Source organism: Camponotus floridanus, unplaced genomic scaffold, assembly GCF_003227725.1.
Source record: "Camponotus floridanus strain SB8 unplaced genomic scaffold, Cflo_v7.5 scaffold3, whole genome shotgun sequence".
Classification (NCBI taxonomy): domain Eukaryota; kingdom Metazoa; phylum Arthropoda; class Insecta; order Hymenoptera; family Formicidae; genus Camponotus; species Camponotus floridanus.
In genome coordinates, this window is record NW_020229436.1 from 7396372 (window position 1) to 7423512 (window position 27141).

Genomic DNA, 27141 nt, shown 5'->3' on the forward strand with positions numbered 1-27141 from the left:
CGAGGCCTCTGCAACGAAGTTTTCTCCGACTGCGGCACGAACTTCGTCGGAGCGGACCGGGAGCTGCGGGAAATGTTCCGCGCCTCTTCCTCCGACGGCCGTCGCATAGCTCACGCAGCAGCCTCCGACGGCGTGAGATGGAGGTTCAACCCCCCCGCAGCACCACACTTCGGCGGACTTTGGGAGACAGCCGTCAAGTCAACGAAGCACCACCTCCGAAGAGTCATCGGTGAAGCCACTCTCACCTATGAGGAAATGGCGACCCTTCTCTCCCAGGTGGAGGCATGCCTGAATTCACACCCGTTGCAGCCGCTGATGGACGACCCGACTTGACGGCGCTGACACCAGGACACTTTTTAATCGGAGCCCCCCTCCTGGCCATCCCAGAGCCGTCACTCACCGACGAGAAGGACACCGCGCTGTCTCGGTGGCTCCTCCAAAAAATGCGCGACCATTTCTGGGAACGGTGGACGCGCGAATACCTCAACTCCTTGGCAGCCCGACCGAAGTGGCTTAGGAATCGGTAATTGCAGGAATTGTTAATTGCAAATTACATATTTTTTCTTTGAAACAACTATGCGTTTTCTTTACACCAATCGATTTCTCACATTATTTTGTGCATAAAAGTATTAAAGTAAAATAATCGAAAAATGAATATTTTACCAGATATTTTATGATTTAGAATTAAAAAATTATTCAAGTCTCATAACTCGAAAAATACTCAACGACAAATTATTTTATTATAGTGTTTTGCAAAGCTCTCGAGGTCAGCTACAAGAGTATGTGATTAAAAATAGGGGGTGCCATTTAAAAAAATTGAGATGACCTTCACGTGACCTTCAACTGACTCTTCAAGGTCAAATCAGTGGTACCATCTTATGGCTCCCTTGAAACCATACAAAACATGTCTGAACCATTTTTCTCTAAAATAAAAAATAAGAGATATATGTGGGGTGGACACTTAAAATGGGACACTTTGATATATATATACAGGGACACCCTGATATATATATACCCTGATATATATATATACAGGGTGATTCAAAATAAGTATATTGTCCGTGAAATGACACATTTTTGAGTCAATTCTAAGACGATTTTTCCATTAGTAAAATTTCGTCCGACGCTTAGTTTTCCGCTTTTAATTATTAAAAGAAGTAATTAACTTATAACGGATCGGAGGCAGGCAAGGGCGGCGCGATTCATCGTCAGACGCGGATGCTTACGCGGGGCGATCGCTGCGATCAGCTGGTCGCTACATACACACACATGTGAATACATAATTCTCATTCTCTCTCTCTCTCTCTCTTTCTGCCCCTTACTCTCTCTCTCTCTCTCTCTCTCTCTCTCTCTTTTTGCCCCTTACTCTCTCTCTCTCTCTCTCATTTGCTTACTCGAAGTTATTATTACTCTTACTAAAATTATTATTTACTTTTTATTGTTACACATTTTCACTTTAATTATTTTTTTATATTGTACCGTTCTTTTTTTTTTACGAGAGAGGGGAAAATGCATTTTATACATACTCACCGGGCGATCCGGTGAGCTATGTGGAACTCGAGTACCGAGTCGAATTAGCAACTCGGTACTCCCTACCCACTAAAAACCACTCTCTTTCGTTAATTTTCTCTAACACTGTTTATTTGACATCCCGAAATTTGTTTCCACACAACACCAAAGAATAGTTATTATTATCTTGTTCGATGTATTGCTGTAATTTCTTGAGAAATGAATTTTCTAATAGATCATACTTTCATTCAAATTGAATGTAGATATCACGTTCTAAACAACAGAGATCCACACTAAATAATTAATCGAAAATTCTTTTTTCTTTTATAAACTGTATTCTTTTATAAACTTCAACATAATCACATTCATTCACTCACTCGATAAGACGAGAAATTTTTTACCAATGACTCTATCACTAATCACTATCAATCACTATCGAATAATCACTGTTGGCAATTAAAAATCACTCGATTAAAGAAAGACACAACGTTATTATGACGCGACAACGCGACGATATTTACCCGGCTAAATTAATTTGGGCGGATGGGGGCCATTTCGAACACCTACTATGATTTCTAAATTAATCCGTCCTTTTTAGAGCGATCAGAAACAATCCGCTTTTTTCAGAGCGACCAATATTTTTGAACATTTGGAACATTTTCTTACGTTTTGAAAACCATAAGAAAAAACCAAGAGAGATTGAAACGCCAGAATTTAATAATATTTTTTTTATATTATTTTCATATTATTATTGATTTTCAATCACATAACAGTTTAATAAATATTTAATAATAATAAATAAATATATTTAATATTAAATATAGAGATTCAACAGCAGGGGAGATTCGAGAGGGTGGAGAAATCAAGATGGAATAGATGGTATAAGGAGGTGAGAGTGGTAGGGATACCGGAATATTTGAAGGAAAAGGGGAGGGAGGGAAGGATGATAATGATAGCGAGGTTTAGATTGGGGAGTGAAATGAGGGAAGGGAGATATTGGGAAGGGGAGGAGGGGAGGAGGTGTAGGATATGCGGTTGGGAAGAAGAATCGTGGGAACATGTGGTGGAGGTATGCATGAGAGAGGAGGGAGAGGGGGGGAGAGAGAAGATACTGGAGATTCTGGAAGAAGATGGAAGGGGGGAGGGATGGATGAGGAGACTACAGAGGCTGAGGGAGGTTGGAGAGGGGGGAGAGACGGGAGACGAACGGACGGTGGACGGAGCGAGTGGGAGAGAGAGAGAGAGTGAGAGAGAGAGAAAGAGAATGGTCTGGCGGAAAAAGGGAGAGAGAGGAGAGAGAGTAGGGTAGCGATGGCGTGCGGAGGTGGCGTGCGGCGGCGGCGTGCGGTAGTAGGGAGCGAGAGTAGAGAGAGAAAAGGAATATGTAAAAGAAAAGATTTGTAAGAGGAACGGTGGTCCTCTTGTACCCCGTAAAGGGCAGGAATAAAATGATCTATCTATCTATCTATATTTAATATTAATAATAATATTTAATAATAATAAATAAATATTTAATATTAATAATACTATTTAATAATAATAAATAAATATTTAATGTTAATAATAATATTTAAGAATATTTAATAATAATATTTAATATTAATAATAAATAATATTGAACATTAACAGTGAAAGTATTAAACATTTATTTATTCTAATTAATTTTAAAACAAATATCATACGATGTATAAATATCATATGATAATAATATTATACGCTAAATTGTCGCGTCTTCAATCAAGCACATGTTCACGTTCGACAGTGCTGTTAATACCTTAACCTACCGCAACCTAGCATAACCATAAACTGTTTGCTGTCGCCGGGTAAATATCGTCGCATTGTCGCGTCATAATAACGTTGTGTCTTTCTTTAATCGAGTGATTTTTAATTGCCAACAGTGATTATTCGATAGTGATTGATAGTGATTAGTGATAGAGTCATTGGTAAAAAATTTCTCGTCTTATCGAGTGAGTGAATGAATGTGATTATGTTGAAGTTTATAAAAGAATACAGTTTATAAAAGAAAAAAGAATTTTCGATTAATTATTTAGTGTGGATCTCTGTTGTTTAGAACGTGATATCTACATTCAATTTGAATGAAAGTATGATCTATTAGAAAATTCATTTCTCAAGAAATTACAGCAATACATCGAACAAGATAATAATAACTATTCTTTGGTGTTGTGTGGAAACAAATTTCGGGATGTCAAATAAACAGTGTTAGAGAAAATTAACGAAAGAGAGTGGTTTTTAGTGGGTAGGGAGTACCGAGTTGGTAATTCGACTCGGTACTCGAGTTCCACATAGCTCACCGGATCGCCCGGTGAGTATGTATAAAATGCATTTTCCCCTCTCTCGTAAAAAAAAAGAACGGTACAATATAAAAAAATAATTAAAGTGAAAATGTGTAACAATAAAAAGTAAATAATAATTTTAGTAAGAGTAATAATAACTTCGAGTAAGCAAATGAGAGAGAGAGAGAGAGAGTAAGGGGCAAAAAGAGAGAGAGAGAGAGAGAGAGAGAGAGAGAGAGAGAGAGAGAGAGAGAGAGAGAGAGAGAATGAGAATTATGTATTCACATGTGTGTGTATGTAGCGACCAGCTGATCGCAGCGATCGCCCCGCATAAGCACCCGCGTCTGACGGTGAATCGCGCCGCCCTTGCCTGCCTCCGACCCGTTATAAGTTAATTGCTTCTTTTAATAATTGGAAAACTAAGCGTCGGACAAAATTTTACTAAAGGAAAAATCGTCTTAGAATTGACTAAAAAATGTGTCATTTCACGGACAATATACTTATTTTGAATCACCCAGGATATATATTGTTACGTCCCTGATGTTCGTGATCGTCAAATCGGCATCACGAACGATGAACATCTGGTTGTCAAGAGTTGTTTATAAGAAAAGAACAGCTGAGTCGGAAAATAGCTGTCAAGCTATTCAGACGCGTTTTTACATATGAGCCAATTAGTTGTGTTATTATTCTGTTATTGTCTGTGTTCTGTGTTGCTGTGTTGCTCATTAAAGTTTCTCGTTATCTTTAAAAGTGTTTATTCATTTTACGCGGTCTGCGATGGCCGATTTTCTTAGTGCGCGTCTTCGAACGAAATCTTCGTCCAAAGCGAAACAAACCAAATAGCACACAAATGTCCGAAGGACATCCATAAGATGATCATTAAGAATATTGAGGATATCTACAGATGATCCGTTTTACGTTCTTCGGAGATTCAGTGAAGTCAGAGAGTCAGTGGTATATCTGTTTATGAAATTGATGGACATGTTTTAATCCCTACATAATAATATAATTTATTTATTTCATATAAAATTTTACATAAAAATTTCATATAAAAATTTTATTTATAAGTTATATTTACATATTGTACTTTACATTTTAAAGAAATAATGAACGGATTATTTTTGTTTATTTGGCGAACATTTACTTGTCCGATTTATAAAATCAATTTAATATCTGAAATTCTTATATTGAGATCAGAAATTAAATTGAATAGTATATTTTTAATCTTATTTGTTACTCTTTGCAAACTTTATATAATTCTCATAACTAAAACTTAAATACAAGAAAGATAGCGCATCGCACGTCGCATAACGGTAAACGAACGAACTAACACATCTTTGCGTGCTTGCACGAAACTTTGATGACCAATATCGGACATTCTGTGAACGTCGAAGAATTGACCGTTAACGGATGTCCCGAATCGGATGTACGATGAACGATCATTTCATGTCCATGGACTTAAAATGGACATAAAATGAATGTCCATAGAATGTCCATAGAATGTCCTGTCCATAGAGTGTGCTGTCTGGGAATATAATATATATAATTATTACAAAAACTATATTAATTTCTATTTACAAATATTAGGAAAAACAATTAAGATAAAATACATAATTTGTTTGTTTAAATAAAAATTGTTTAATGTATAAATTGTTTAATGTAAAAATTGTTTAATGTATTTCATTTATTTTTTAAAACCAATAAAAATAACTATATTGACAAGAGCTACCATAATTTTACAAAATACAATTTGTCACGGACGATTTCCGCGAAACGCCGGCGGATAGTCGTAGCATCAGAATGCGGTTTTTTTAGACAAGCTGAATAATTGCTCTCGGTGTTTAAGTCAAAAAATAAAATTGATTTATTTGAAAGTGCGTAGGTATGTGTACAAGTACAAATGTGTCTTGTGTGGATATTGCATGAAAAAAAGCCGTGAGTGTGCAATACTAATGCGCGGAATGCGGTGTGATCGGACGGTTTAAATATGCGGTGCGAAAATGCAATAAATGTACGGCGTGTGGTGTGATTGTACGGTCTGAATATACAATATGAATGTAGGATGAATATGCGGTGTATGATATGACTGTACGGTGCGAATGTACAATGTGAACGCACGGTATGCAGCGTGTTTATACGGTGTGCAGTGTGTTTATACGGTGTGATTGTATAAGTGCACGGTATGCAGTGTGAAAATGCATGGTATGCAGTGTGATGGTACAATGCAAATGTCTTATGTAAATGCACAGTATGTAGTGTGATTGTACGTGTAAGTGTATAATATCCCAGACAGCACACAGATAAAATATTCTACAAATATCCTTCAAAGATATTGAAAATATCCATAAAATGTCCGTTTTATGTTCCTCAAATATACAGTGGATATTCATAGCATATCCAAATATGAAATTAGTGGACATAATTTAATCCCTGACGTGTCCAAAAGATATTCGATGAACGTCTAATGGACATAAATTAGCAATAACAGATATACAAAACAAACTTTATATGGACGTAATAAGAAGATGAAAAAGGGATTACATACAAAATTTGAATTTACATATTAAAAAGATGAAATATATATTTTTTTAAGTAATACATTTATTAAAGAAAATTTATATCACATATAATACATTAATGCAATATCACATATTATTTAAATGTTACTTTTATTGCACAAAACGATTATAAAACAAATAATTAAAAAAATGTGTATTATATGTGTGAAAAAAGAACAACCTTTATGATCTAAACATATCATATTTTTTAAACGAAACATATATATTTCAATCCTTGAATAATAATATAATATATCTATTTCATATAAAATTTTACATAAAAATTTTATATAAAAATTTTATTTATAATTTATACTTCCATATTGCACTTTACATCTTAAATAGATAATGAAAAATTATTTTCGTTTATTTGCCGGACATTTACTTGTCCGACTTATAAAATCAATTTAATATCCGAAACCCGTGTTTTTAGATCAGAAATTAAATTGAACAATACATTTTTAATCTTATTTGTTACCTTTTGCAAACTTTATATAATTCTCATACTGAAACTTAAATACGAGAAAGATAGCGCATCGCACGTTGCGTAGCAGTAAACGAACGAACTAATACATGCTTGCGTGCTCGCGAGAAACTTTAACCTCCAAGACCGGACAGCTTGTGGACGTACAAATATTGACCATTAACAGATGTCTTAAATCGGATGTATGTTTATTTTATGTCCATGGACGTGCAGACGTAAAATGGACATAAAATGATTGTCCATAGAATGTCTTGTGCTGTCTGGAATATGTAATATGCACGGTACGCAGCGTGTTGGTTCGGTGCGAATAATATAAATGTACGGTATGCAGTGTAAAGTGTAAGTGTATAATTATATGTGTGCGATACAAATGTTAATTTTGGTTTAATCGCCGCGGAAATCAGAATGCGTTAACAGGCCTCGCGCGATGCAGAAAAACTCTATCAGCTGTTCCGCTGTTATGTTATTGTATGCTGTCGTTGACCGCGACGCATGCCGATGTTTTTGCGCCATGTTCTTATGCGCAGTCTTAGCGTCGTCTTCTATTTCTCGATTCGCGCTCCTTTTCGCGTTCGGATTTTAATTAATTTTCGCGTGGATGGAAAAATGCTGGAATACGCCGTGCCGACGAGAACAGTTCGTCAGGGGTAGCTCTCTACTCTACCTCGGTGATTTGATTGCAACGACGTTGCGGCGGCGGGATCTTTTGCCGTAATCGAGAACACTCGATAATATCGGAGAGCGCTCCAATATTCTTTTCGGGCAGAATTTGACTACAGTTCTGGATTTCTCCTTAGCCTGAAACCGAGAGTGCTCGGCTGAGGAGGAGTTCGCTCCATCTTCTGTTCAGAACTTTTAGGCGCTTTCAGGATCGGAACTAGGTTCGGATTGTCCTTGCTATCGCAAGGCGGAATCGGAATCTGGGTGCCGTAATTACGCCGAGGGCCTTTTATATTACCCCGAATAATTAATCTCGCGCCGGCATAAAAATGGGATGGCCACCAAGCAGCGGAAAAACGGTGCGGGACGGATCCATTCGATGGGGCGCGACGGAGCCAGACGCGGGAGTTCTCACTAAGGCTACTAGATTACACACTCAGCGGCGGCACGATTCGTATCCCTACCACTTTCACATAGACACTAAGGCTGATGGCAGAGAACTAGATGTCTGTCGTAGTCGTGGACGTAAAGTAAGGCAGAGAAAAACGTATGTTGTACAAGGCCTTGTGACAATGGCCTTGTTCGACATACGTTTTTCTCTCTTACTTTACTTTCACGACTACGACAGACGTAAGCGCTCACGTCTGTCGTAGTCGTGGACGTACAGTAAGGGCCATAGCACATAGCATGGCGTAATGGTCTTAAAAGTCTTAAGACGTAGACGCAAGTCAACGCACAAGCTTTGGCGTATGTCGTAATGTCGTGCAACAAATAGACAATACGTGAATTGAAAAAGCATTGAAAGTAAGTAAATGATCTAATCATTTTTAAGTTTTTATTAATAAAGAATAATATTATAATTATATATATCCTGAAATTAAATAATGCAATTTTTATTCGTTCTTCAAGTATGATAATAGTGAAAATAATGAAAATATGTATCTATTTTGATTACATGATATATAATATTCTAGGTTAGTTGCAATTTTTTTTATTTATTTAATATTGTGCAGTTATTATGAAAGAAAATAAAATAGATTTCTTAATAAAATTTATTATTTATTATAAAACAATAATATTTTTGTTGCTCATGCAGGTGCTTATCCAATAGACATAATATTTTAAAAGAGTATAATATGTACGCAAAAAGCAAGAAGAAAAATATCAATTTTTTAATATGTGTGCTACATTGGATGTGCACGTATATTTTACTTATACGAAAAAAAAAACAAATCAGATGGTTGCACAGACGATGGTATGTTAGGCCAATTAAACAAAAGAGATCAATTTGGAGATTATAATTGTTTATTCCAAGAACTTAAGAATGATGAAAAAATGTTTTACCGCTACACAAGAATGACAACTGAACATTTGAACAAGCTTACAGAATTAACGACACCGTATTTAAAAAAAATAAATAAACATGCTCTTATTCCGGAACATAGACTTATAATAGCTTTAAGGTAAGAAATTCTGACATTATACAAGATTTTAAGATGTTTGATATGTATTGTAATTATTATAATTTTTGTCTTCATAAGAACTAATTAATGTGTAATATATGTTACTTTTTGCAGATATCTTGCTATAGGCGATTTACCGTTATCCATAGCTGTAGCTTTTAGAGTTGGCGAATCTACAGTCAGGAAAATAATAAAGGAAGTTTGTTTAGTGTTAATTAAAGTTTTACAACTTCTATATTTTGTTTGTCCTAATGATGAAGATTGGAAAAAATGTGCTGATGGTTTCTGGAAACGTTGGAATCTTCCTAATTGTGTTGGATCGATAGATGGGAAGCACATAAGATTACGATGTCCTCCAAATTCCGGAACTTTATTTTACAATTATAAAAAATATTACAGCATAGTATTAATGGCAGTAGCAGATTCTATATACAGATTTACACTAGTTGATGTAGGAGCCTACGGAGGTAAACTTAATATATAAAATTATTCACACTTATATTAAATGTAATGGAAATAAAGTAATTTATGTATATGTTTATATTTAATTCAATACAGGAGACAGCGATGGAGGAATTTTTAATGATTCTCAAATAGGAATTAATTTGAACAATGAACAATTAAATCTGCCAAAAGAAATTGTTAATCTTCCTGATACCAATATAAAAACATTCCTATATTTTATTGGTGATGATACTTTCAGACTGTCGAATAGAATAATGAAACCCTATTCTGGTAAAAACTTAACCGATATACAGCAAATCTGTAATTATAGATTTTCAAGAGCACGCAGAACTGTCGAAAACGCTTTTGGTATTTTTGCCAACAAATGGAGAATATTTCATACATCTATTTGTATGCTGCCAGAAACTGTAAACATAATTCTTACAGCTTCAGTTTGTTTACATAATTATGTGTTAAAAGAAGAGCAACACAATGAATATAAATATTACAGTCAAGAGATAATTCGAGAAAATGATGTAAATAATATATAAATACTTATGATGAAGTAACTCTATAACTATTATATGCATATTTTATTTATTATTATTTAAATAACATTCATTAATATCTATTGTAGAATACAATGTGGCTGTCATCAAGTGGTGTCGAAGAATGTAGTGGTAACGTAAGGGATGGTCAAGCTCAAAGGGATAAACTATGTGAATATTTTGTTTCTTCAGCTGGAAGACTGGAATGGCAATATGACTATATTCATAGACTATATTCATTTATTTTTGAATTTAATTTATATTCTTTCCGTTTCTAATTATCACCGTTTTATGTCTCTACGAACCGTGTTACTTAATGCTCTAATCTTCGTTAATTAAATTGCGCTGAAGATGACTTGAAGACAAGTCGAAACGTCCGCACACACCTTTTATTCTTATATATATTATATTAGTTTTGTTTTTTGTTTTTGTATTATGAACTATTAATATATATTTTTTTCTGATTATTGACCTACATTTTTAATTTATACTTAGCTCTCTACGCCTATTGGACCTCTTTAAATTTTATATTCATAGAGGTCTATATCAGAATGAATAAAATAAACGCAATTATAAATAGTTTTTCTGTTTTTTAATCAAACCGTTTTGTCAATCAAAATACATTTGTCATCAAAATACAGTTATACATGTTATATAACAAAATACACACAAATATATTGTGTAATGTCGTAACAAAAAATAAATTCTTTCTTTTAATTCTACATAACACATACATATTTATTGCAACAAATAAATAAAACGCTTCTTTATGACACAGCTATTTATCCGTCTACATTCACTATTTTTAGTATAATAATAATAGTAATTTCTTATTTGATATTACATTAGATAATAAAAACAAAAAAAAATTTATTTTTCAGTCTTTAGTATTTTAGCATAACGAGCTTAACGAAAAATATTATAAATTCTTTTTTCTAAGTTACATAAAATATATGAAACACATCTTTTTAACATAACTATTATTTATCACTGAACAGAAAATAAAATTACGTAATTACTCAATAAATGAAATAATAATTATGAATATGTATTAGAACATTTAACAAATAATAAAATTTGTAAGGGATTAAGCACAATGAAAAATATAAGGAATAGGAACAGGGAATAATAAGTAGAAAAGAAAGAGAGAAAAAGATATTTCTTTTTAGCTTTCTTTCTTAGGTTATTCCCTGTTTTTATTCCTTATATTTTTCATTGTACTAGAGCCCTAAAAATTACATTTTTGGTAAAGATGTAGATATAGCATCCATGATCATTTTCCTTCTTAAATTTTTTTTCATGTTCTGGAATATTGTTAAGCTGTGCTTTAATAAATTCTATAAATATATCATCTGGTGTAGATTGTTGTGAACAAGATTGCTGTGAAGTCTCCATATAATTACTAATTTTATTACTTAAACTGAAAAACGTTTGTTCCAACTCTTTGGTTTCATTCATTTTTCTTTTTTTAAGTTTTGGAGAACATTTTAGAACATCTGGAGATTTATCAATATTAATATTTTGTTTATCATTTGCATTTGTATTTTCCTTATTATTTGAAGAATAAGCAGAAATATTGTCGGAATCACAAGTTTCTTTGGCTAAATTTTTTTCAACAAAAACATTTGCTTCATTTTCACTTGCTTGAGATGTTGCATTAATATAAGTTCTAAAACAAACAATAATAGATATTAAAAACGTTAAGCTCTTAATGCTAAAAACAAGTTATTATTAATATAATGTTAAATATTTTAAATTATGTTAATTTATTTACTACAAATAAACTACCTTCTTCTTTTGATGACTTGATCTAAGAATGACAATTGAGAATAAAATGACCATTTAGAAGAATTAGGATGAGCTGCACTTCCACTTTTAGATTGACTTTCTATTTTTTTTTCTCACGATTGTATTGCTCTCGTAGTGAGCAACATCGTTTTTGACAATATTGTGGCGTGTAAAGATCACCTGTAATAACAATTCAAGAACAAATAAAGACATGTATAATTAAAAATAATTCAATAAACAACCGTATATAATAATTACCGCAATTAGTTGCAATCATTATTTTTGATATTTCTTTCCAAGCATTTTCTTTCATTAATATGTTCTTAAAATTTGAATTTTTTTTGTCAAAGAAAAGGCCTTTCTCTATATAATTCTATAAGGAAATCATCACCATTTCTTTCTTCAACAATGACATTTTCACTATTATAATCTTCCAATACATCTTCAGCACCAATATTTAATTCATCTACATAATCATAGTAACTCTCATGGTCTGACATTTTTGTCCGATGATTTTTTTCTTAATAAGAACCTAAAAAAAACTGATTTGTAAATTAACATAAAAAGAGAACAAAACAATTTTATATGAAAAAAAAGAAAGAAAAATTATAGCTAACTTAAAATATATATCTTGTAATCAAAATTGTAATCAAATTGCAACTAACCTAGAATATTATATATCATGTAATCAAAATAGATATTTTCATTTCACTATTATCATACTTGAAAAACGAATAAAAATTGCATTATTTAATTTCAGGATGATTATATATAATTATAATATTATTCTTTATTAATAAAAACTTAAAAATGATTAGATCATTTATTTACTTTCAATGCTTTTTCAATTCACGTATTGTCTATTTGTTGCACGACATTACGACATACGCCAAAGCTTGTGCGTTGACTTACGTCTATGTCTTAAGACTTTTACGCCCATTTTTAAGACCATTACGCCATGCTATGTGCTATGGCCCTAAGACAGAGAAAAACCGTATATCGTAAAATTCACCATTGTGAATGCGGAAAGTGTATCGCGAACGAGGTAAGTAATATTAATATATAAATATACTGAAATATATATTTCTGAATATTTTATATATAAGTAAATATACTAAAAAGGAATAAAATAAAAATAACTTTATTTAAAATGATTTGTCTTCATTTCGTTTATCGAAAAAGTAAATGTCAAAATAGAAATTGTTATTTTAGGTTAATTAATATTTTTAGGTTAATTAATATTTTTTTTTGCTATTTCAAAATACATTGTAGGAAAAAATTTTCTTAACAAATTTTCTTAATTAATTTTCTTAACAAATTATCTTTCTATTTTTTAAAATTTGTATCTAATTTTTAATTTGTTTCTTCAACAGAAAATTTACCTTTTTTACAACCGCTCCCACAGGGCACAAAGACGTCTAAAAGACGACTAAAACTGGACATATTTTCGTCAAAGACGTCTTTTAATTAGAGACAGTAGTCGACGAAAAGTCGACTAAAAGTCGACATTTACTTGTCCGACTTATAAAATCAATTTAATATCTGAAATCCGTGCTTTCAGATCAGAAATTAAATTGGACAATATATTTTGAAAATACATTTTTAATCTTATTTGTTATCTTTTGCAAACTTTATATAATTCTCATAACTGAAACTTAAATACGAGAAAGATAGCGCATCGCACATCGCGTAGCGGTAAACCAACGAATTAATACATGCTTGCGTGCTTGCGAGAAACTTTGACCTCCAAGACCGGACATCCAAATTGTGGACGTCCAAATATTGACCATTAACGGATCTCTTAAATCGGATGTACGATGGACGTTTATTTTATGTCCATGGACGTGTGGACGTAAAATGGACATAAAATGAACGTCCATAGAATGTCCTGTGTTGTCTGGGTTTGGACATACAAATTCTAGACTTTAAAAGGTCGATGAAAGGACGTCTTGGTGTAGTCGTCTTTTCGACATAACGAAAAGACATCTATAAGTCGTCTTTTTCGCCATGTCCAAAAGTCGACTTAGAAAAGACATCTTTTCGTCGTCTTTTAGTATTTTGTGCCCTGTGGGCTACTAAGAGTAATATAAAAAAAGTCTGATCACATTTAAATTACTGCAATACTATTGCTGATTTGCCTGATAAAATCAGTACAGATGACTGGGATAATGGTTGTGAATCTGCATCTAATGATATTGACGAAAAGAGTGGCGATGAGCTTCTCATTGAATTATATAGAGAACGTCCATTTTTATATAATAAAAGTAATACCAATTTTAAGGATAGTTTGATGAAGCAAAATGCTTGGGATAAAATATTCAAAATAATGACTGAAACTAATAGTGAAAAATAAATTTGAAAATTTATATAATAAATCATATAATTACAAAATAATGTTAATACATAGGCGCGCGCACGCGCGCACACACACACACACACACACACACACACACACACACACACACACACACACACACACACACACACACACACACACACACACACCACACACACACACACACACGCACACACACACACACAAATTTTTTAAATCTTATACTTTCTGTTTAGGTGACATGTACACTCCTTCATATTGTCAAAAAAGATGCATCTCCTTAAGAGACCAATACAGCAGAGAGAAAAGGAAAGCTGAAATGGAATGTAAAAGTGGAAGTGCTGCGGCTAAAGCTACTCGATTTCCTTTTTTTCACAATTAGCATTCCTAGATCACGTCATTAAAAGACGAAGATAAAATAATTTATTGGATTAATTCTTTAAATATATTTGCACATGACATATATTTTATTTCCAGAAGCTACACTAATTGTGCAAAATCTCATTTAAGTATAGTTGATGAAAATAGTACATATGAATCACAAAGTGCTACAAATGCAGAATCAAGCAATGAAGAAAATGAAAATGTATATAAGCAGTACACTTATAATATTAAAAATTTTAAGAAAGAAAATGAGCCACCAAAGATGAAAAAACGAAAAGTTAATGAAACAAAGGAATTAGAACAAACATTAGTGCAAATGAGTCATAGAATTTCAAATTATATGGAATCGAAGGTTTCAACAGCTGATGATGCTTTCATGGAATTTATAAAAGTGCAATTTAACAATATTTCAGAACAGGAAAAAAATATAAGAAGAAAAATGATTATGGATACCCTGATTACACCATTATCAGAAAAGTAATAATTTCTTTTGCTAAAAGAAATCATATTTTTATTTTATAATATAATATAGACATAGATTCTTTTCTTTTTTTCTGTGATAAGTTTGTTTGATCTCAGAGGAATTAAATTAGATAAAATTTAACCTACCAAAGTCATTTCTAGTTTGTAAAAGATCATATAAAAATATTTTGTATGTTATTTTTGGTATTATATAATATATATACATATATATAATTTAAATAGTTTGATAAGAAGAAGCTTGTGATATTGTTTGTGCTTATTTTTTTCATTTGATGTTACAAGTAACGTTTAATGTAATAGATATTTGTAATACATTTATAGTTCATATAATAAATTTCTATTAATTTTACAATAATTTTGTAACGGGCGTTTTTTTTTGCTCGAGCCGCGGATAAATGCAGTCGTGATTTTCAAGGAATGTTTTAGGCAAGCGTAAATCAAAACGTGTGTGTTTTTAAATTTTGATAAGACTTTATTTAAAAATTCACAGAAAAAAAAAATACAAGAGTATGTGTGAGTGTGTATGTATGCGCAAATGTATGAAGTCGTATGTGTTTGGTGGATTAGAATCGCTGCCGGCGCGGACACAAGAACTGTTAGAAAAACGTCGGGCGCAAAAACTCGCCGTAAATAGTCGGTGCCTAGCTAGATCGAATGCACCTCTCGATTTCGCATTGCGGTGGTCGTGGTTCTGCTTGGCGGATTTATGCGGCGTAATCGTATAGTTTACAGTAATCGAGACGCGGAAGGGTCGGGCACCCGACAGTGCAATTTTGATTGCCGTCGGAGTGCGCATTCGCAAGTTTAGGGGAATAATTTGATCGCGCTGTATTATCTTGCGGTAAGGGCAATGACCGCGTGACGTGTCAGCGCGTGTGTTGACGATTTTTTTCTTTCGCTTTACATAGAACTTCGCGTTAGTTTCTCGAAATGGATAATTCGATGGGAATTTCGGGATCAGCCGGCGTTGGCGGGAACGTTCCGCCGGGGGCAGCTTTCCTCTCTACCTTCTTTCGTACCGATCGGATAAGGATGGAGTGTGGGGTAGGTGCGTGTCCGAGAACTCCCGGATAAATCGGAGTACTCCCCAATTTGATGCACGCCTGCAATATAGGATGCGTTCGGCTGGTGAGATTCGAGGAACTCCTCGTTGTGGCGAGGCACACCCCACCGCTTTGTCTCTGTAGCCTTTAGAACGCTGTCTAGGTTTCCTTAGCTCTTGGCGATTGCTCGCGTTGAGAAGCTGGGAGGAAAAAGGTGTCTGGATCGTCTTGACAGGCTCTTTTATACCGGCCTAATTAGTTGGCGCCGGCGTGCCTCGTGGTTTCCCCCACCGAACGGATTGAAAATTCGGCGTTTTGTTCGTGGAGCGAGGCGGCGCCGGGCGCGGGGGGACTTAGCCCGTTCGTTCGGGATTCGTCGGCCGTCGTCGGCGCGCTTCGTTTTTTAACGGCACTTAAACTGACGCCGTTTGATAAAGTTTTAAAAATGTGGCGCAAAGCGCTCTGCCCTTGCCCGGCGGGTGTTCTGCCGGGCGGCAGCTTCCAGCGGACATCGGCTGGGCATGATTAGGGAGGTGCAAGGGTGCGTTGTTATAATTTTATTTCACAGACTCCATCAAAATGGTTGTAAATGCAATGCTCTTTTCAAGAAATTGCTAATAAAGATACTTCACATTAAATAATAAATCCACGTAAATAATGATTAAAAATTATTAAAAAGATGGAAATTTATTCATATTGATTGTGTTCAAATTATACATTTATATTGTATTAGTAGTGTGAGAGAAAATATCAATAAATACTATAATTTTAACAAATATAAACTAAATAAAAATAATCTATATATTTCGTTTTCTTAATTTTATTTTTTTATAAATTGTACTTTAGATAGATATTTTCTCTTAATTATATTATACAATCTAAAATTACATATTAAAACAAAAAAATATATATATATATAATATATATATATATATATATAATATTATTGGCAGTAGTACATATATAATACATATGGCAGTATAGTATATTATTGGCATGTATATATATATATATATATATATGATGAATATATATATATATATATATATATATATTCATCATGGCGAATATATATTTATTTATCTGCATATTCACCTCTTCGAACATAATCATTCTGCCATTCCACTTCTCCTACTTCAGAGACAAAATAATCGCTTAAGATACTTCTTTGTGTTTCTGCATATTTTACGTTATTGTCTTCTGCAAGAGTATTTGCTACACTGATCCAAGGTGAATCCTAAGATATTAAAAATAATTATAAAAAATTACATTATTTTTACTCTTATTTTTAAATTATTTTTATATTTACCTGGTTAGCATTCGAAATTGGTTCTTGACTGTACATTTTATATTCACTACGTTGCTCTTCTTTTAATATGTAATTATGTAGACATATTGAAGCTATTACAATTAAATCAGCGATTTCTGGTAATATACTAATAGCTGTTTGGAATATTCTCCATTTATTTGAAAAAATTTCAAAAGTACTTTCAACTGTTCTTCGTGCTCTAGAAAGTCGATAATTGAAAATCTTTTGTTTATATGTCAAATTTTTACTAGAATAAGGCTTCATTATTCTTTTTGATAGTTTAAAAGCATCATCAGCCACAAAATACGTATTTGTTTGTAAATTGCTATTAGGAAGATTTATTTGCTCTTCTGGTAAATTTAACTGATTATTATTTAAATTTATGCCTATATCACATTCATTGAAGATGCCTCCGTCACTGTTTCCTATAAATAAATAAATATTGTATATTGTATTATATACTATATACATATACAAGATTTAATTTTTTATTTGTTCTTGCTTACTTCCATATGCTCCAATGTCAACCAATGTAAATCTGTATAAATGATCAGCTACTGCCAATAATACTATACTGTTGAATTTTTTATAGTTAAAATATAAGCTTCCAGAATTGGGAGGACAGCGTAATCTGATATGTTTGCCATCAATAGAACCTACACAATTTGGGATGTTCCATCTTCTCTAATAACCATATTGTGCATATTTTCTCCAATCTTCTTCCGTAGGCGAAGAAAGATACAGTAGTTATAAAACTTTAATTAGAACAAAACAAACTTCTTTTACCACTTCTCTTACAGTAGATTCTCCAATTGCCAAAGCTATGCTACATGGTAGGTCACCTGTCGCAAGATATCTAAAAAAATATAATATATATATATAATTATAATACATTTATATTAACTATCTAGACATTTAGGCATGAAATATGTACTTAAATAAATACCTTAAAGTTATTAAAAGTCGTAACTCTGGAATTAAAGCACGAGAACTCTTTTTTACCAAGTATGGATTTATCATATCTAATAATTGCTGAAAATGTACCAACGTCATTCTGGTATAGCGATAAAATAATTCAGAATCATTTTTTATTTCTTGAAATAAATTGTTATAATCTCCATATTGAAGTCTCTTTTCATTAATCGGACTCACAAGCCATCGCCTATTTAACCATCTGATTTTCCTTTTTTTACGTATCAATAGAAAACACAAGTTTATCCAGTACATCACCAAAATAAAAAATTCATCCTTTTTCATTTTCATTAAAAAGTGCTGTTATATATAAATGTATACTGAAAAAAATAATATATAAAATTTGTTAATAATTTACTTATTTTATTGATAGTAAATAAATCATAATTAATTCATAATATGATGTACATCATATTTTTAAAGATATTATTAGATTTTAAAATATTTTCCTCAATGTGAAATATACTTTGAAAAAATAAAGGAAAATACTGGTTAACCTAAAAATAGTTACTATTTTGACTATTTAGTAAAATAAAATGAAGACAATAAATCATTATCTTTGTTTTCATATTGTCTGTATTATTTTTAATTTATTTTAGTATATTTACTTATATATAAAATATTCAGTAATATGTATTCCAGTATATTTATATATTAATATTACTTACCTCGTTCACGATACACTTTCCGCATTCACAATGGTCTTTACGACATACGGTTTTTCTCTGTCTTACTTTACGTCCACGACTACGACAGACGTAAGCGCTCACGTCTAGTTCTCTACCATCAGCCAAAGGCATAAGCTTTTATCCATGTACGCTCCACGTTCGGTCACTTTCGGTTATCTTCGGTTTACAGAGGAAGACAGATAGATTAGCTTCTGTTCCCTTCTCTCCTAAAGGTACCTTTTCATGCTGATGCTCGACGCTCATTTTTAGCGTCAAGATAGGTACGTGATCAAAATTGACGCTGGATAACGAAAAGCGCATGAAAAGGATAGAGGTGCAATTTCATTGACGCTAAAAAGTAGCGTCAACCATTGGTTGAACAAAGAAGTAAGTAGTTGCTTCATTGTTTAACCAATGGTTGACGCTACTTTTTAGCGTCAATGAAATTGCACCTTATAGCGTCAAATATTATTAACGCTGCAGTACAGAATACTTTACATATTCCGTAAAGCAAAATGTCTTATTCATATAAACATTATTTGTGGCATCGTGAGTATTTACAAATAATTAATAAGAAACAAAAGAAAAAACGAATTTGGCATTTTTAATTAAGTTATTAACAACAGAAGATGAAAAATGTAAACGGAAATACTCGAGAAAACGGTTTTGGGTGGATCCATTGCTCCAAAGACGCAAGCAGCATAGTTTTTACTATTCACTATTTCTAACAGTTTCACTGAATGATTCTACGTTCTTTAGCTATTTTTGTATGACTCCTGCACACTTTGAAGAATTATTGACTATGATTGGACCTATAATTTCAAAGCAATATTTATGCAGAGAACCAATTTCAAAAGCAAAACGATTATCATTAACTCTAAGGTTTGTATTTTTGTATGATAAATGTCTACTAAGTATTACTGTTTATTAATTATTATTTAACATTTATATACAGGGTGTCCGTCGATTTTCGACCAAAATGAAATAAATAAGTAGATTGACTCGAATTAAGAAGGAATGATGTATTGTTTTGGGATTGTCGCAATAATTAACGAAATATTAAATAAAAAAGATCGGCCAATCTGCGTGAGTAAAAGCGCGCGGCGACGAGAGTCGTCCCACCGTAATCCGATACTACGAGCGCGGCGAAGCGGTGAGCGGGTCGCTCTCCGAGACATGATGGTGGTTTGCGATATATCGCAATACCGCGCCGAAAGATGACCCGTTCCCCCTTTTCGTGGCGAGAAAATGATGCGCTATCATTTCCACACCACCTTGCGGTAGATAGCATGGTGCGCTTTTTTTATAGTGGTTTCCCCCATAGGCCTATTCCACTCTCAATTTAAAAATTATTCAAAATGCCATTTACTATACGCTGAATATATCGTAAATGTAAAAAATTAATGGACAGTACCTTTACAAAAATTGATTCGTGGTTGAAAATCCCTCGATAAAATGTATTGCACACGTTGATAATGTGATACGATGATAAAATTCTTCAAGAATCTTTTCTTCATCTCGTACACGAAGACGCACTGCTGGACCGGTTAACCCGATATTATGCACGACACTCAGTTTCACATAATTATTGCACAACACGTAAAATTGTACGGCCACTTGGTTTTCGTGCACGCCCGAGAAATGATTCCATGTAAATTGCGGCCGCGCGATGAGTATTTTCTCCCGCTAGCCCGTATGCCACAATCATGTCCGTATATTCCTGCGGAGTATACTTCATTTTCACTGGTAATTAACTGCGCGAATATAAGATTTTTACTAAGCGTCTTAGCTCTCGCACGCTGTTACTAGACTGCGTACGCCAGCAGCACGCAACTACAGCTGAGCGGACATGTGAATGTAATCATAGTGCGCAAGCGTCGAACTCACACATACGCTTACACTCACATGTTCGCTCAGCTGTCAGCTGTAGTTGCGTGCTGCTGGCGTACGCAGTCTGGTAACAGCGTGCGAGAGCTAAGACGCTTAGTAAAAATCTTATGTTCGCGCAGTTAATTATCAGTGAAAATGAAGTATACTCCGCAGGAATATACGGACATGATTGTGGCATACGGGTTAGCGGGAGAAAATACTCATCGCGCGGCCGCAATTTACATGGAATCATTTCTCGGGCGTGCACGAAAACCAAGTGGCCGTACAATTTTACGTGTTGTGCAATAATTATGTGAAACTGAGTGTCGTGCATAATATCGGGATAACCGGTCCAGCAGTGCGTGTTCGTGTACGAGATGAAGAAAGGATTCTTGAAGAATTTTATCATCGTATCACATTATCAACGTGTGCAATACATTTTATCGAGGGATTTTCAACCACGAATCAATTTTTGTAAAGGTACTGTCCATTAATTTTTTACATTTACGATATATTCAGCGTATAGTAAATGGCATTTTGAATAATTTTTAAATTGAGAGTGGAATAAGCCTATGGGGGAAACCACTATAAAAAAAGCGCACCATGCTATCTACCGCAAGGTGGTGTGGAAATGATAGCGCATCATTTTCTCGCCACGAAAAGGGGGGACGGGTCATTTTTCGGCGCGGTATTGCGATATATCGCAAACCACCATCATGTCTCGGAGAGCGACCCGCCCACCGCTTCGCCGCGCTCGTAGTATCGGATTACGGTGGGACTCTCGTCGCCGCGCGCTTTTACTCACGCAGATTGGCCGATCTTTTTTATTTAATATTTCGTTAATTATTGCGACAATCCCAAAACAATACAGGTCATTCCTTCTTAATTCGAGCCAATCTACTTATTTATTTCATTTTGGTCGAAAATCGACGGACACCCTGTATATATTTGTAACTTGAAATTATATTCTACATTTCAGATATCTAGCTTCTGGTGATTCTATAACTATCTCTAAATCTATACATTATCAATATTTGGTCGGATTAACTACTGTGAGCAATATCAGAAACATGTGAAGCAATATGGAATTGTCTTCAGCCAAAAGTTTTGCCACTAAATATTGATAAAAATGAATGGTTACATGTTGCAAAAGAATTTGAGGATTTGTGGAATTTTAATCACTGCGTAGGAGCAATTGACGGGAAACATAATAATAATTCAGGTATGTGAAGAATTTTATCATATATATAATTTTTGTGAAATAAAATATCAATTTTATTTGTTTCAGTGTCCTAATAATACTGACTCCTCTTATTATAATTATAAAAATAGTCATAGTATTGTGCTTTTGGTTATTTGTGACGCTAAATATAGATTTACTTTTGTTGATATTGGTGTATATGGACGACGTAGTGATGGGAGAATATTTAAAGATTCTTTTATGAGACAAAAATTTCTAAAAAATGAGATGAATTTGCCAGAATGGGAACCTTCGTCATTTGAAGGAGTTGATTTACCCTATATTGGTAGGAGATGAAGCTTTTCCTTTAATAGAATATTTGATGCGACCTTACAGGAGATGAAGCTTTGATGCGACCTTACAGGAGATGAAGCTTTTCCTTTAATGGAATATTTGATGCGACCCCAGGGAAGAATCTTAACAATGACAGAAGAAACTATAATTATTATTTAAGCAGAGCAAGGCATACAATTGAAAATATGTTTGGTATACTAAGCAGTCAATGGAGGATTTTGAGACGACCTATTGATTGCAATGTGGATAAAACTATGAAACTCATTCAAGCTCTTGTGTGTTTACATAACTGGCTTTGAATAAATGGCGAGGATTGTGAATATGTACTTGAAACAATGTCAGATTCTGATGGACCTGAAGGATTTATTCCTGGTAGTTGGAGGAAAGATAGGCCAATCAATAGTGCACTAGTAGATATTACTAGATGTAATACAAATAATAATTCACGTGTAGCTTCTTCTATACGGGATGAATTTTGTCATTATTTTAATAGTGAAGGCGCCGTGCCATGGCAATTTGACCACTGCTGAATACATCAATAAATAAAAACAATAAATAAAATTCAAAAACAATAAATTAAATAAAATCTTGTTTATTTTTAACAGTTTTAAATTTTCTTTTATTTTGTGCATGTCTAATACATTCTAAAATTAAATGTAATCATAATTGTAATAACAAATAAAATTAAATGTAATAATTGTAATAAAAAGAAATATAAAACAAAAATGCACTTCAAAGTTTTTTTAGACAATCTTAATTAATTATGAGAGAGAGAGAGAGAGAGGGGGGAGGGAGGGAGGGAGGGAAGAAGAGAGAATATTAAATAATATCATGCGCTCTAGGGCATGTATATAATATAAAGCATTATTAAAAACAAATATTTTTGTCAAAAAATGTCGTAGTCAATTATTAAAGTTAAAAATATTAATGTTTTAAAATATTAATGTTATTAATTAATGTTTTAAAATATGTTATTAATTAATGTTTTAAATGTTATTAATTAATGTGTAGTAAATATAACAGGATGGAAAGATATATATATGGGATGGCCGGGTTAATTTAGAAAGCGAGATATTAATAAGAGATTAAAATATGTTTATTACGAGTTCTGTCTGATCGGGGCGCGCGCCTGCCAAAATCGCCGACGTTTATATCGCTTGATTTATTCCTCCTCGTCTGGCTTAAGCCAATCGCTAATCGACAAGTAGACCGTGCTCTGGCTTGTCCTTCGAACAGTCGCGTTTATTATCTCCCAAATTTGATAAGGTCTCCTATTGTCCTACGAGCACATGGCAATATAAATATAAATAAGAAAACACGAGGACGAAACGACAAGACACGTTCGGCAATAACATGCTAGCGCAAAACGTATAATATCTCGAATATAATAATCGCACGCTCACAGTTCGGCCATTCTGACATTTTGGCCGTCTCGGTCAAACAATAAAAAATAATAATAAAATAAAATTCACAAGTCTTGATTCCACCCTTAGGGAAGGATCGTACTGCCTAACGAACAATCTGATTGATTCTGAGTCATTATACAATGTATATACGGACGCATTTGATCGGGTGCGAATATACCAGTATATGGTCGCTGAGTCAGCTGGAAGCCCTCAATATCTGTGATGACATAACGGTCGTGGTCCAACACCTTTTTTATTACGTAAGGGCCCTTGAACTTAGGTATTAATTTTTTATTTATTCCGGGTGTTGTTTCGATGTTACGTATCTCCACGTAGTCACCGACGTTATATCCGCGCGTGGGTCTTCGCCGCAAATTGTATCGTGTCTCGCTTTTGCTTTGTGCTTCGCCAATATTTGCCTGAGCTTTATCTCGCATTAACTCAAGGTCGCGCTCTGGATGGTTGCCTATATTAATTAGATCGCGCAATAGATCGCTCGAATCATCTCGCTGCTCAATGCCGAACAATAATCGAGCAGGAGTATCGCCGGTCGCGCGACAAACAGTGTTATTCAACGAATACTCCACTCGTTCCAACACGCGATCCCATCGACACGGTGTCTCGCTTAACTTCGCCACCATTGGAGTTATTACTTTGTTAAACCTTTCCACCTGCCCGTTTGCCCTCGGTGTGCTTACAGCGGTCAGCACGTGCTCCACAGCACCGGATTCCAAATATCTCTTAAATACGTCAGATGTAAAACAGGTCCCTCTGTCCGAAATTAAACGTTTCGGTTTACTATACGCGCGGAAATATTCGCAGAGATGCTTTATCGATTCCTCCGACGCTGTCGATCTACACGGGTAGAGCCGGACAAATTTAGTGAACGCGTCAATGACAATAAACAGGTGACGGTAACCTTTACCAGTTTTTTCCAGTGGACCCAGATGGTCCACGTGAATTGTCGCAAACGGTAAATTCCCCTTCAGTATATTATATAAGTATCCTTCCGCCTTACCGCTCGGTGGTGAAAATTCGATGCACTTTAGGCAATTACTTATATGTTCTCGCACTTTATCGCGCATTCGTAGGAACCAGTAAACTTTCGCGATATTGTTAATCACTTTATCGATGCCTACGTGACCTAGGTCATCGTGGCCGGTTCGGATTACATTGGCCTCCATTGAGCGTGGCACATAAAACAGTAATTTTTTATTCTTATCCTTTCTATACACTAGTACGTCGCGTAATTCGTAATGTTTTATGTCGCCTTTTTCTAGTTTGTCGCGGATCTTAATAATTTCTTCGTCGCGGTCTTGACAGATTGACAAAGTTCGCTCGAATGTACTTCCCTCTAACACGAGTACGCTATGGCAGCGGCTAAGAGCATCGACGTGAGCCATTCGTTTGCCGGGGCGGTGAACGATTTCATAATTCGTAGTTCTGCAAGAAAAGAGCCCAACGCGAAATTCGAGGATTCACATTGTAACGATGCACCCCGGAATGCATCGTTTCCCGGCAACACATCAGCCGGAAGCTGCCGCCCGACGACCACCGGTCGGGCAGAGGCAGAGGGCTGTGTGCCCACTTTTTAAAACCTAACAAAAAGCCGGGTAGGAAGTCCGACGAAACACCGTCGGCCGGGATCCGCCGATTGAGAACCGCACACGGCATCCCGAGCACCGTCACCGGGAGCCGACGAATGAGAACCCCCGCGCAATTATACCGTTATTTTTTCCGCCGGCCGGTGGGAGGGAATAACAAATACGCCGGCGCGGGCCATAATTAGCGATATAAAAAGGGCTCCCGGTGACACTTAGGGATAGATCCTTCCGATCCTCTCGAGCGAAAGCTAGTCCGAAGGCAAGCCAAGCAAAGAGAAAACTCCAAGCGACAATACGAGCCGAAGGTAGTGTGAACGCTGCCTCAGCCGATCGATATCGGCGCTCAATAATCGCTCTTTTCCAAAATATCCGAATTAGGACGTCGTATCACGTCACGAGGTGGAACTTGAGCCGCCTCCGACGCTCGCTAGCGTCGCGACGCCTTCCGAAAACCCAGAATCCATCCAGGGAAGCGAAATTAAATAATCAAAGTTCCGACTTAAAGCCGAACGCTCGGAATACGGGAACCGCCACAAAAACCGGCGAAAGAAGCGCGGCAAAAACCTCGCCGCGGCGCACCGAAGAAACGCGCCTCTAAATCGGTGCATCGTGAAACAGTGATTCTCCGTGCGAGAATTAAATCCGCGGATCCCATCATAACCGCCGAACCAGCGCAATTACACGCAACTCCGCTGAAATAAAGACTCCGAGCGACGTGCGTAAACGAGGATCACACATCCGGGACAATCGATATATCGATTGTCGACCGCGCGCCCGATCTTCCTCACGCCGCGCGAAACCCACGCGTCCGTGCCCGCACACACAAGCATCCATACCGCACAATTTATACACACACACACACATACACAAAACACACACACACACACACACACTTGTATACACCACACGTTGAAATAAAATACATTTACAAATACATTCAAAGCATTTCTTACTCCTGGAACCGACGGCTATCCGTTCTGCGATCCGCTCGAATTAGCAACCTTACAACATCCTTTTTGCTCAACGTAAGACGGAAACTATCGCAGTCGGTCACAATTTTAAATTTGCGTCCGGCGAGGTACACATAAAATCTCTTTAACGCGTATACAACCGCAAGGCATTCAAGTTCGAAGCTGTGATACTTCGATTCCGTTGGCGTTGTCCTCTGGCTCCAGAATGAAACCGGGCGCCACGTGTTATCGTCCTGTTTTTGGAGCAGGATTCCGCCGAAACCGCTAGCGCTCGCATCACAATGTAACTCTGTCTCCGCTCGTGGTGAATAAATCACTAATATTGGCTTATTGGATAAATACTTCTTAAGCGCCTCGAACGCAACATTCTCTTCCGCATTAAATTTAAAAACAGAGTTTTTCCTAATTAAATCATACAATGGTTTTGCCATCGATGAAAAACTCGGAATAAATCGACGAAAATAGCTCGCGAGCCCGACGAATCTAAGTACGTCCTTAGCATTACGCGGTACCGGATAACTCAAAACAGACTCTATATTCTCGTCGCTCGGTCGTATCCCGTGTATGCTTACACAATATCCCAGATACCGAATCTCGGTCTGCGCGAAATAACACTTATCGGGCCGAAACTGCAAATGATGTTTACCTGCTATTTTAAAAACTTCGGACAAAATTTCAACGTGTTCGTCGGTGTCTCTCGTCGCAATTAACAAGTCGTCCAAATATAATATTATTTTATTCCCTCGAATTAACGAATTGAACACGGTATGAATATAACGCTGAAATACCCGTGGCGCATTCATCAAGTCGAATGG

At 35.1% G+C, this 27141-nt stretch overlaps 1 protein-coding gene across 2 annotated transcripts; it reads left to right on the forward strand.

Moving 5' to 3' along the window:
- The first annotated feature begins 8713 nt into the window (after nucleotides 1-8713).
- LOC112638416 (protein ALP1-like) lies at nucleotides 8714-10361 on the forward strand. 2 transcript variants are annotated; one of them, XR_003122984.1, is made up of 5 exons: nucleotides 8714-8968; nucleotides 9083-9435; nucleotides 9527-9655; nucleotides 9744-9948; nucleotides 10050-10361. XR_003122984.1 is itself a non-coding variant. In XM_025410078.1 (4 exons), the coding sequence occupies exons 1-4, from the start codon at nucleotides 8763-8765 to the stop codon at nucleotides 10236-10238; spliced, it is 1170 nt and encodes a 389-aa protein (XP_025265863.1). In that variant the 5' UTR covers nucleotides 8714-8762; the 3' UTR covers nucleotides 10239-10361. The 2 variants fall into 2 exon arrangements, 1 of the variants encoding a protein (XP_025265863.1); XM_025410078.1 differs by having other exon boundaries at nucleotides 9527-9948.
- The last annotated feature ends 16780 nt before the right edge of the window (nucleotides 10362-27141 follow it).

Excerpts from the sequence above, each read along its gene's own strand:
- LOC112638416 (XM_025410078.1), top strand. The coding sequence starts at position 8,763 with ATGTTAGGCCAATTAAACAAAAGAGATCAATTTGGAGATTATAATTGT. Across the intron at positions 8,969-9,082 it reads AGACTTATAATAGCTTTAAG|ATATCTTGCTATAGGCGATT; the intron begins GTAAGAAATTCT and ends TACTTTTTGCAG. Across the intron at positions 9,436-9,526 it reads TGATGTAGGAGCCTACGGAG|GAGACAGCGATGGAGGAATT; the intron begins GTAAACTTAATA and ends AATTCAATACAG.